Below are 11,985 nucleotides of genomic sequence, written 5' to 3' on the forward strand. Positions count from 1 at the left end.
TACCCCTCCCGCCCACGCCCTGCTCATGCCCCGTGTGTCTATCCCTCCCGCCCACCCCCCTGCACATGCCCCGTGTGTCTCTCCCTCCCGCCCACCCCCTGCTCATGCCCCGTGTGTTTCTCCCTACCACGCTCATGCCCCGTGTGTCTCTCCCTGAGGCACAGCCACCGCTCATGCCCCGTGTGTCTCTCCGCCCACCCCCGCTCATGCCCCGTGTGTCGCTCTCCCTCCCGCCCACCCCCGCTCATTCCCCGTGTGTCTCTCTCCCTCCCGCCCACCACCGCTCATGCCCCGTGTGTCTCTCTCCCTCCCGCCCACCACCGCTCATGCCCCGTGTGTCTCTCTCCCTCCCGCCCACCACCGCTCATGCCCCATGTGTCTCCCCTCCCACCCACCCCCCCGCTCATGCCCCGTGTGTCTCCCCTCCCACCCACCCCCCCGCTCATGCCCCGTGTGTCTCCCCTCCCACCCACCCCCCGCTCATGCCCCGTGTGTCTCCCCTCCCACCCACCCCCCGCTCATGCCCCGTGTGTCTCCCCTCCCGCCCACCCCCCGCTCATGCCCCGTGTGTCTCCCCTCCCGCCCACCCCCCGCTCATGCCCCGTGTGTCTCCCCGCCCACCCCCGCTCATGCCCCGTGTGTCTCCCCTCCCGCCCACCCCCCGCTCATGCCCCGTGTGTCTCCCCTCCCGCCCACCCCCCGCTCATGCCCCGTGTGTCTCCCCTCCCGCCCACCCCCCGCTCATGCCCCGTGTGTCTCCCCTCCCGCCCACCCCCCGCTCATGCCCCGTGTGTCTCTCCCCTCCCGCCCACCCCCCGCTCATGCCCCGTGTGTCTCTCCCCTCCTGCCCACCCCCCGCTCATGCCCCGTGTGTCTCTCCCCTCCCGCCCACCCCAGCTCATGCCCCGTGTGTCTCTCCCCTCCCGCCCACCCCAGCTCATGCCCCGTGTGTCTCTCCCCTCCCGCCCACCCCAGCTCATGCCCCGTGTGTCTCTCCCCTCCCCCCCACCCCCGCTCATGCCCCCCTCCCGCCCACCCCCCGCTCATGCCCTGTGTGTCTACCCCGGCTCATGCCCCGTGTGTCTACCCCACCCGCCCACCTCCGGTCATACCCCGTGTGTCTCTTCCTCCTGCCCACCCCCTGCTCATGCCCCGTGTGTCTACCCCTCCCGCCCACCCCGCTCATGCCCCGTGTGTCTACCCCTCCCACCCACCCCCCGCTCATGCCCTGTGTGTCTACCCCGGCTCATGCCCCGTGTGTCTACCCCACCCGCCCACCTCCGGTCATACCCCGTGTGTCTACCCCTCCCGCCCACCTCCGGTCATGCCCCGTGTGTCTACCCCTCCCGCCCACCCCGCTCATGCCCCGTGTGTCTACCCCTCCCGCCCACCCCCGCTCATGCCCCGTGTCTGTCTCTGTTGTTCCCCCCACCCCCCGCTCATGCCCCGTGTGTCTACCCCCCCGTCCACCCCCGCTCATGCCCCATGTCTGTCTCCTGTTCCCCCACACCCTGCTCATGCCCCGTGTCTGTCTCCTGTTCCCCCCACCCGCTCATGCCCAGTGTGTCTCTCCCTCCGGCCCACCCCCCCACTCATGCCCCATGTGTCTCTCCCTCCCGCCCACCCCCCGCTCATGCCCCGTGTGTCTCTTCCTCCTGCCCACCCCCTGCTCATGCCCCGTGTGTCTCTCCCTCCTGCCCACCCCCCGCTCATGCCCCGTGTGTCTCTCCCTACCGCCCACCCCCCACTCATGCCCCGTGTGTCTCTCCCTCCCACCCCCTGCTCATGCCCCGTGTGTCTCTCCCTCCCGCTCACCCCCCGCTCATGCCCTGTGTGTCCGCCCACCCCCCGCTCATGCCCCGTGTGTCTCTCCCCGCTCATGCCCCCCTCCCACCCACCCCCCGCTCATGCCCCCCTCCCACCCACCCCCCGCTCATGCCCCCCTCCCACCCACCGCTCATGCCCCGTGTGTCTCAACTCCCGCCCACCCCCCGCCCCGTGTCTGTCTGTTGTTCCCCCCACCCCCCGCTCTTGCCCCGTGTCTGTCTTCTGTTCCCCCACCCGCTCATGCCCCGTGTGTCTCCCTCCCGCCCACCCCCGCTCATGCCCCGTGTGTCTCCCTCCCGCCCACCCCCGCTCATGCCCCGTGTGTCTCTGCCTCCCATCCACCCCCCGCTCATGCCCCGTGTGTCTCTCCCTCCCACCCATCCCCCGCTCATGCCCCGTGTGTCTCAAACCTCCCACCCACCCACCCCCCGCTCATGCCCCGTGTGTCTCTCCCCTCCCGCCCACCCCCTGCTCATGCCCCGTGTCTGTCTCCTGTTCCCCCACCCGCTCATGCCTCTGTGTCTCCCTCCCGCCCACCCCCGCTCATGCCCCGTGTGTCTCTCCCTCCCATCCACCCCCCGCTCATGCCCCGTGTGTCGCTGCCTCCCATCCACCCCCCGCTCATGCCCCGTGTGTCGCTGCCTCCCGCCCACCCCTCCGCTCATGCCCCGTGTGTCTCTCCCTCCCACCCACCCCCCGCTCATGCCCCGTGTGTCTCTCCCTCCCACCCATCCCCCGCTCATGCCCCGTGTGTCTCAAACCTCCCACCCACCCACCCCCCGCTCATGCCCCGTGTGTCTCTCCCCTCCCGCCCACCCCCTGCTCATGCCCCGTGTCTGTCTCCTGTTCCCCCACCCGCTCATGCCTCTGTGTCTCCCTCCCGCCCACCCCCGCTCATGCCCCGTGTGTCTCTCCCTCCCATCCACCCCCCGCTCATGCCCCGTGTGTCGCTGCCTCCCATCCACCCCCCGCTCATGCCCCGTGTGTCGCTGCCTCCCGCCCACCCCCGCTCATGCCCCGTGTGTCTCCCCCTCCCACCCACCCCGGCTCATGCCCCGTGTGTCTTGCCCCTCCCACCCACCCCCCGCTCATGCCCCGAGTCTGTCTCCTGTTCCCCCCACCCCCCGCTCATGCCCCGTGTCTGTCTCCTGTTGCTCCCACCCCCCGCTCATGCCCCGTGTCTGTCTCCTGTTGCCCCCACCCCCGCTCATGCCCCGTGTCTGTCTCCTGTTCCCCCAGCCGCTCATGCCCCGTCGGTACACCCCGTTTCGGCGTCGCTGGTTCGGCGACGGGATGTTTTGGCGCGCCACACACCAGTGCACATCGCCTGCTGTTTAGGGAAACGTTCAGTGCAGTGCACTGAAAATGCGAGTTTCACCAGGCCCGCGAAGGTGGGGGCTGTGCTGCTCGGAGCAGCACAGCCCCCACCTTCGCGGGCCTGGATGTGTACTCTGCGTGGCTGTGGTGCCTGCATGAAGAACTCGCAGGACATTTATGTGCAGCCAATTTGGCGCGGGCTGTCGCGCTGTGCCGAACCGGCTCCTGCGCCGAAACGGCCACGCCAAATCGTCCCGGCCGCCCCGAAATGTCCTGCTCCGTGCCCGGTGTCTCTCATGTTGCCCACCTCCCCCCGCTCATGCCCCGTGTCTCTCTCCTGTTGCCCCCCACCCCCCCGCTCATGCCCCTTGTCTCTCTCCTGTTCCCCCCACCCCCCGTTCATGCCCTGTGTCTCTCTCCTGTGCCCCCCACCCCCCGCTCATGCCCCGTGTCTCTCTCCCGTTCCCTCCCACCCCCCGCTCATGCCATGCCCCGTGTCTCTCTCCCGTTCCCTCCCACCCCCCGCTCATGCCCCGTGTCTCTCTCCCGTTCCCTCCCACCCCCGCTCATGCCCCGTGTCTCTCTCCCGTTCCCCCCACCCCCGCTCATGCCCCGTGTCTCCCTTCTGTACCACCCACCCCCCTGCTCATGCCCCGTGTCTCTCTCCCGTTCCCCCCCCACCCCCGCTCATGGCCCGTGTCTCTCTCTCGCGCCACCACCGTGCACTGCTAAGACTAACACCCAGGACATCAAAGATGACATCACAAATGTCATTGATGACTTCACTGATGACATCACGTGTCTGGCTCCCTCATTTTTCCTTTACTGACATATCTAGGCCACATGGTTTTCGCCAGTTATGGTTGCTTAGCTTTAACAAAGTTTTTTCACTGAATTGCATAGGTTTTTAGCAGCGCAACTTAACCATAACGTCCCTTTAACAAAGTTCTTTCACTGAATTTCATAGGTTTTTAGTAGCGCAACTTAACCATAACGTCCCTTTTAACAAAGTTTTTTTTTACTGAATATATATATATATATATATTTATCCTGTTTTCCCATGGTTACTAATTATTTTTATTTTAGAGATAAGCTTTCTGAGTGTAAAAATAAACAAATGTGTTCAACAATACACTGTTTTAATATCAAGCAGAAAGGTTTTGTTTTTACTATAGACACATCAACACAATTGATTAAGGTATTGATTAGTCTAGAGTAATAACAGTGAGTGGAGGAAAAACAAAGTAAGGAGTGGTTTAACAACAAATACCATGGGAAATATTTGTGAAAGGCAAATTACTAAATCATCTCCATCTTTGGTCAAAGAAAGGTCTTAATACAGTCATAATGGTGGACTTGTTTCAGTCCTTGTTTAAAGTTGTGAGCAGTGACTGTTCATCGGAACAAGATTTCATAGAGGTGATTTGGGGATTTGACCTTTGGCCAGCAGTGTTTTTCACATTTCCCTGCGGAATAAAGAGTCGGATCCCTTTAAAGAGATGGCAATTCAGAATCATCATGAGTGTCCTAACTTAAGATGTAGGTGGGATAGCTATGCCTTAAGTGTGACGGGAGAGAGCAGAGTATATTTTTGCACATGATGTGAGAAGAAATAGTATTGATGTTGGCTAGTTTGGTTCCAGCACAGAAGAAGCTAAGATAATTATATGGTTAAATACTACTATGTCCCATACAGAAGTGCTACATATTGTGCTGCAACAATGATTGATCCTGTTGAAGTTACTTGTTATACTATTCCTCCCTACTTTATGAAAAGGGCGCAATGCGGCCCTGTACTTAATTTGTATTAAACTATTAATACTGGCCTACCCAAATGCTAGAGATAATGTGAATTGATGAAAAAACATGTTGGGTATGCATATCTGTATGTACACTTCTCTTTGTTCCATTTGCTTTTCTATAGCATTTCCTCCTTATGCATTCCCATTATCAGAACTTAAAGCACAATGCACTTTCTTATGCAGTTACCCGATTGGAATTGTTTTCACTCGTATGTCAATGCGTGCATCTGGTTTTCGGTACTATTCAAGGCAATTCTGAATATATTGATCCATTATAATGATATTGGGAGTAGTCCATACGCACAATATAAGAACATCTAGCAGGGTCCCTCTAAACCACTTGAAGGTTCAAGTCACAGTACTAGGCTGAGATGAAAGTCAAGCATTCCTTTATCTGATGACTTGCCTTGTACATGTATCTATGCCGAGGGCAGTTAATGGAATAACTGTGCAAGGCTTAGCATCTGACCACTGATGAGCCAAAGATAGTAGGGGTTATTACAAGTTTGGTATTAACCGGTGGGATACCACCAAATGGATCTACCATTACCAGCACTCTGTCTGCCGGAATTACCAGCAGATTCATAGTGCCAGTAAGGTAAGTAATTCCATAGGACTCCATGGAGATGATTGCTGGAATTACCGGCACCAGTGCCGGTAATTCTGGCACTTCTTTGCTGGTGGGGGTAGGATTTACCTCCATGTCTTGGCTGGTGGTGAATCAGTGACCCCACCATCAAACTTGTGTGTTTTGCTGCTGTGGTAAAAGTGCTGGTGGTGTTATTACTGTCACTTTTACCACACAAGCAAAACTGTAATGAGGCCCAGTGTTCATGTCCTTAAACATTTTCACAAAAGAACACACTTGTTCTGAGATTACCGTGGTGGTGATGGTGGTGGTGACGACTTGGTGTAGTATACAATCTTTGTAGTTGGCACCTCGAAACACATTGTGTATAGGCACATTATAAATAACCAGTAAATAAATAGTTAACCTAACATAAAGGGAAAACAAAACATAAAAGAAAAGGATTAGTACATTTTCAGGGAGTTGCAAACATGTCAAATTTGTATTTCGGACATTAACTCATCCCAGGTTTTGTTATTAAAGGGACTTCCAGTTGTACAAGCTGCCCAGATTACAATTAATCTTTTTCTCTCTTTTTCTCTCTTTTTCTCTCTCTTTTTCTCTCTTTTTCTCTTTTTCTCTCTTTTTCTCTCTTTTTCTCTCTCTTTCTCTCTCTCTCATTCTCTCTCCCATTCTCTCTCTCTCTCTCTCTCTCTCTCTCTCTCCCATTCTCTCTCTCTCTCTCTCTCTCTCTCTCTCTCTCTCTCTCTCTCTCTCTCTCTCTCTCTCTCTCTCCCATTCTCTCTCTCTCCCATTCTCTCCACTTGGGCTAAGGGCCCCTCAGTGTTGATCTTTGTGTGTACTGGTGCTCACGATTGTTGGCTTGTGGCCTCAAAGCTTCCTTCCTAGCCCCCTCATTCTCAGCCCACCAAAGTTCTCTCCTGTGAACAATCAAGTCCTTCATTTCAGAAAACAACTTCAGATCTGCTGCCCAAGCTCTTAGGTCCTTTCCCACCTGGATGGTGGCAGTGCCCTTTTGGAAGACCTTCCAGCAACTACCTGGGTTCCCCTGAGAGGTGTCTCACAGCACGACTCTAAACTAAACTAAATGAAACGACTCATTAAAAGACTTTGCAAATCCGACCACATCACCCCGAACCTCATTGAACTACACTGGCTCCTGCTGCAAGCCAGTATCATTTTCAAATCCTGCTGCATCATATACAAGACTGTGACCCTGAAGTCTCAAAGCGACCTCACTTAGAAACTCAGCATCTCCTTAGGCTAGGCCTAGGATCCACTAGAAAAAAAGACATGTGCAGACTTGAACTCCACCAGTGCAGGAAGGAAAAAAACATAAAACAAGCCTTCTGTCTATGCCCCAAGACTTTCAAATATCCTCCCCATCAACATCCGACTCACACCCTGGCGTCTACAGTTCAGGAAGGAAATCGGGAATGGCTCCTCCCTAACACCTAGGTCCATACACCGTCTACTCCTCACTTTCCTTGAGACTGGGTGACTTGATTGCCACTATTTCCACCCCTGGTTACTTGCAGATCCATTGCTAACTTTTGCCCTCCCTCCCCTGTTGGATCCCCACTCCCTTGTTTTTCTATGCTTTGTGAGGGTCTAGGAGTAAGAGACGGACACAAGGGTGGCATGTTGATTGGTAAAGACTTTTATGCACAAAGGAAATGGAGGGGGAGGAGGAAATCCTAGCTATCCCTATGTCTAAGAGGGGTTTCCCTGCCTCAACAAAACTAGCTAATGAAACTGTATGTCCAAAATAAAGTTTGCCATCCTGTGTCCAAATCCTAGCCTGTCCCTCACAAGCTAAATATAAAAGGTGATGGGGGAATGTCTCTTGCAGTTCTCAAATAAAAGTTCCAACAAAAGGTGTAGACGAAAGCAAATGTTAATGTGAATGTTATATGCCACACCTAGATGGAACTTGGATGTTAGCATGTGCCACACCTAGAATTGAGAACATTAGCCTGCGTCAGACCTAGATAGGATTATGAATGTTATCACATGCCACACCTAGATAATTACTGTGAAGGTTAGCGAGTGCCACACTTGGACGGAATATGTAGATCAGCAAGTACTACACTTAGACAGAACTGTGAATGTTAGTATGTTAAATGCCATATAACCCACTAACCAATATAAGCTCAAACTCTCTGCATACTTCTCACTCAAAATACTCACACAACCATCTCTCGCACAACAAGCTGCACGCACTTCACCACACCGCAACAACACACAAGCCGCACCAACAGCACACGCGGACTGACACCGATCCAACACTCGCACCAAAGCTCAGCACCCGGTGTCTACCGAGTTGAAGCTGCCAACAGTACACCACTCCTCTCACTATCCTACTCCCTCTTCGCCCTACTAATCCATCCCACCTTCTCATTTACAGATCCACCTGAGCGCCTGGGGGCCAATTCCATTGGTGACGGTGCGCAATATAAGTACCTTTAACATAACATAACATTCCCGATCGTATTCTTCCTCCCTATGATTGTAAAGCGCTCCATTGCTTCATGAAGCTAGGTCTGCCCTCATTAAATACCCTACTACTAATAATAATACTAATCCGTCCTGTGAGGTGGCCTTACTCTGGCATAAAGTGCAGTAAAGAGTGTGTCATAGTCAAAGCATAGTAAAAGAACAATTGAGAAGGGTACCAGTCTGTCATTGCACACTTATTCACAGTCTCCGATTTCTTGACTATGACAAGGTTGGCTCAGGCGTGGCAGTCACAGAATTAATATTCTGGAGCTTGGCCTGGGGCGCAATGAATAGAGAGGCCCAGGCAATGAAGCCACCAAACTTCCAGGATTGCCGAGCGCACTCTTGATCCCCTCAAGCATCCAACATTACATTGTCTCCCAACTTTCAATTCTCCAAATCTGCCTTGAAAACACAGGCCAGTTATCACAACACATTAGCACTTATCTACCTCCTCCCTTTTGCAGAATCATGGTCCACCTAATAGGACTGACACACACCCATGCAATCAAAACACCCCCCCCCCCCACCCCCGCACTGCCTCTCTGCCCCCTACCCCCCCCCCCCCCCCCTGTGTTCGTAGCATCTTTTTTTTCTGCTTTCCCAAGTTCATCTGCTCAATTTGTTATTACAGTAGACTAAGGCCAGGATAGATACCCCTGGTGAGGGCACAGTACGCCACTCCACAGAAAAGCCTAGGTGCTCTGGTATTACTAAGATGGTGGTTTGGTGCAGAATAAAAGAATATTAACATAACAGAAGCTGTGTCGACGAGCAACATGTGCTGGCTGCCGCCCCCCATTTGAGGGTTCCCATTTTTTGTCCGCTTTTAATGCCTCTCTTGATATGGCACATTGCTGATGGATTTTGCCTCACTGTCAAGAGTCACGCGTGTTTTATGGTTGTGCAATACATTTTAGCCCTTATTAACTGATGTTAGTAATCACCTTTTGCATGGGTGAGATGTCATAATGTTATGTTAAAGGTACTTGTATAGCCCACCGTCACCAACGGAAATGGTCCCCAGGCGCTCTGGTGGATCCGTAAACAGGAAGGATGGGTATGGTTAGTCTGGAGGAGGGGAGCAGGAGAGTGGGAGAAGTGATGTGCTGTTGGCAGCTGCAGCTCGGTGTACACAGAGTGCTGGGCATTGGTGCTAGCATCGGATCCGGCAAGGTCTTGCGTGCTGTGGGTTAAGTTTATGTGTTGTTGATGCGGTGTGGTAAAGTGCGTGCGGATTGCTGGGAGAGAGATGGTTGTGTAGCTTTGTGTGGTTTAAGTATGCAGAAGATTGAGGGTTGGGTTAGTGGGGTTAGTGGGGTTTGTGTCCTGATTCAGGTACTTTCTGATTCCGTTCTAGTTCTATCCCTGCGGGTTGGGTTGATGCTGGTTCCTCTTGGGCCGACTCGCTTTGTTGGGGATGCGCTGACCCTGCTGTATCATAGTGAGTATTGATTGGGTTGATAGGTGCGTCTGAACCTTTCTTCTGGTGTGGGGCTTGGTTTGGTAATATCTCTATTCTCTTGTTATCTGGGTGGTGGGTGGACTGGGTAATGATGACACATTCTGTTTGTCACCCACCGGGTTGGGGCTCGTGGTGTAGTGCTTCCTTTCCCTCTGTCTATTGTCCTTAGGTCTGTTAGGATAATATAGAATGTCGGATTTCACTTCTGCTGCTATTGTTGCCCTTTAAACGGGTGGCACTTATGAAAAATGGGGGTTCTAACTCTGAGATTTTTGGTAAGATAGATATACCCTGTGGGTAGTGAGGGGGATCAGGGGATCGTTGTTGAGCTGATGTGTGGTGGGAAGAATTAGTCTACAAGTTTACTTACGGTGCTCCAGCACCGTTTTGTGTTGCAGACAAATTGCTAGTATCGGCATCCCAAAAGTAGCTCTGATGACTTCAAATATATTATTCAGAGAACAATGCCTAGATTCCCTCGGGTTCGTTGCGCTATACAAATTGCTAAATAAATAAATAGGAGTACTCGTCAAGTGAATATTTGTAATTTAGGTAGGTAAACATAACTTAAGCCTGTGACCTGTAAGGCAATGATTGCTATTTGGAGGGACAGTCCGGTGCCATCGGACATTAAAAGGTGCAGCACCCCTTTCTGCTTGTATTGTTACTGGTGGTGGCCAGGAAGAATCCTGCCATATCCTCTACTGTACTGGGCGTTGTCTGTACCTACTGGTTATGAATTCTACAGGTCATCAACTTACGTAAAGTGATCTTGAAGATGCCCAATTTCAAATTTTCACTTGAATAATTCAGTCCTATACTTCAACTCACCCCTCAGATCAGTGCCTGCATTTTTTTTGATGTCGATCAAAGACAATGCACATGCCCACCAAAAACAGTAATAAGATATATAAATGTAAACCACAATGTAAGTGTGAACATATTTGAAGAAGGAAAAAAATTCTCTGCGACTAATGCCCCCTGCTTTTTTGGCTTTTTGTCATTTCAGGTCAGGGGTCCTGGAATTGGTGTTGTTGGCAGCTCGAAAGGAGCCGAGCTTGGACTCGCCATGGCAGCCTTCCTGAATCAAGTGTCGGCCGTCGTCTCCATCAACGGCCGCACCGCTCTTTATGGGACCCGGCTGCGATATCGGGGGCGCAGCCTTCAGGGCGCCCCTTACTGCGTTGAGCGAACACTCATCACAGACACAGGGGCTCTGGTCTCCAGGGGACTTTATGGGGCGCACCGCGAGGAGGCGCATGCCGGGGCAGCGATCCCCATGGAGAAGGCCACTGGCAGCATCCTCTTTGTAGTAGGAGAGCAGGACCAGAGCTGCAACAGTGCAGAGTTTGCAGCAGAGGCGCTGGTGAAGATGAGAATGCATGGCAAGCAGGCCGGAGAGCTGCTGACCTATCCGGGAGCCGGACACCTCTTCGAGCCTCCTGGCACACCTCTGTGCCGGGAGACCCTCATGGGCCGCAGCCCCATGCCTTTAGCCTGGGGAGGAGAGGAAGTGGCCCATGCCAGGGCTCAAGAGCACGCATGGTGCGAGATCCAGAACTTTCTCCACAAGCATATAGGGAAGGCAGGGAGCAGCAGGCTCTGAGCATTAGTCTTTACCTGTTCTGCCTCTGCACAGTTGCAGGCAGCGCTGGTCCATGGGCTGGCTCTTGCCAGGTCCGAGATACAGCATTAGGTGTGTCCACGGGTCTCGGACCCGGCCTGCCTCAGCCCTGACAAGGCTCTACTGAGCCCTCAGTTTCGTCAAGGAAAGCTGGGGGCTCGGTGATCTAATCTGCTTTGTGCTCTTTTACTCAGCCTTCATTCGTGTGTTTGCAGGACCTATTTGCCTAACCTGTTTTCTTTCTTCTGGCCTGAAACGGACACCACAGGAATCGATTGGCTATGACTGGGGCGGCGGGGGGGGGTCATTACTGTTAAAAGCATATCTTCTATACGCTGTGCGCACTATTATTTTCCAAATGTGCATCTTACACTTTCATAGGAAAAAAATAATAATTTCCAAACTCAAAAAAGCTGCTTAAACTTGTATTCACTAGTTTTCTTTGAAATGTTTCTTTTTTCTAGTCGGACTAGCACACAAATACTCTGTATTTTTGTGTCCCTTCCTTTGTGTTTTATCACAGGTTATATTTATACAGATGTTATATGCTTGTCAAACTGCTTAATCATCTGTTCTGCTCACAGCAATTATTAGGAAATTAAACTTAGGGTTCGTGGGTGCCAACTTTTGATTTTGACAACAGGGGTAGAAATACTCCCACCTCTGCCCTGAATATAAGCAAGCGACCAGCCAAATCCATACCCTTGCCAAACACATTTTATATCACTTGTTTTTTGTAAGGAATTTCGAAATGTCATATGATTAACAACCAGTTTTTAATATATAAAATCTCAGCAACGGTCTAATAACCTGCTGAACTACCCTGTTAGCCTTTATTGTAGAGTGTTGATCCCTTAATGTC

General features: G+C 52.8%; 1 protein-coding gene across 1 annotated transcript in view; it reads left to right on the forward strand.

Moving 5' to 3' along the window:
• Positions 1-11,558, forward strand: part of LOC138513756 (acyl-coenzyme A amino acid N-acyltransferase 1-like) — a 115,765-nt gene extending 104,207 nt beyond the window's left edge. Inside the window, exon 4 of the mRNA XM_069628845.1 lies at positions 10,509-11,558. Coding sequence (XP_069484946.1) covers positions 10,509-11,105 — 597 coding nt within the window. The 3' untranslated portion in view covers positions 11,106-11,558. The remainder of the gene's footprint in view (positions 1-10,508) is intronic.
• The last annotated feature ends 427 nt before the right edge of the window (positions 11,559-11,985 follow it).

Source organism: Ambystoma mexicanum, chromosome 12 (genome assembly GCF_040938575.1).
Source record: "Ambystoma mexicanum isolate Mex_15411 chromosome 12, UKY_AmexF1_1, whole genome shotgun sequence".
NCBI classification, from domain to species: domain Eukaryota; kingdom Metazoa; phylum Chordata; class Amphibia; order Caudata; family Ambystomatidae; genus Ambystoma; species Ambystoma mexicanum.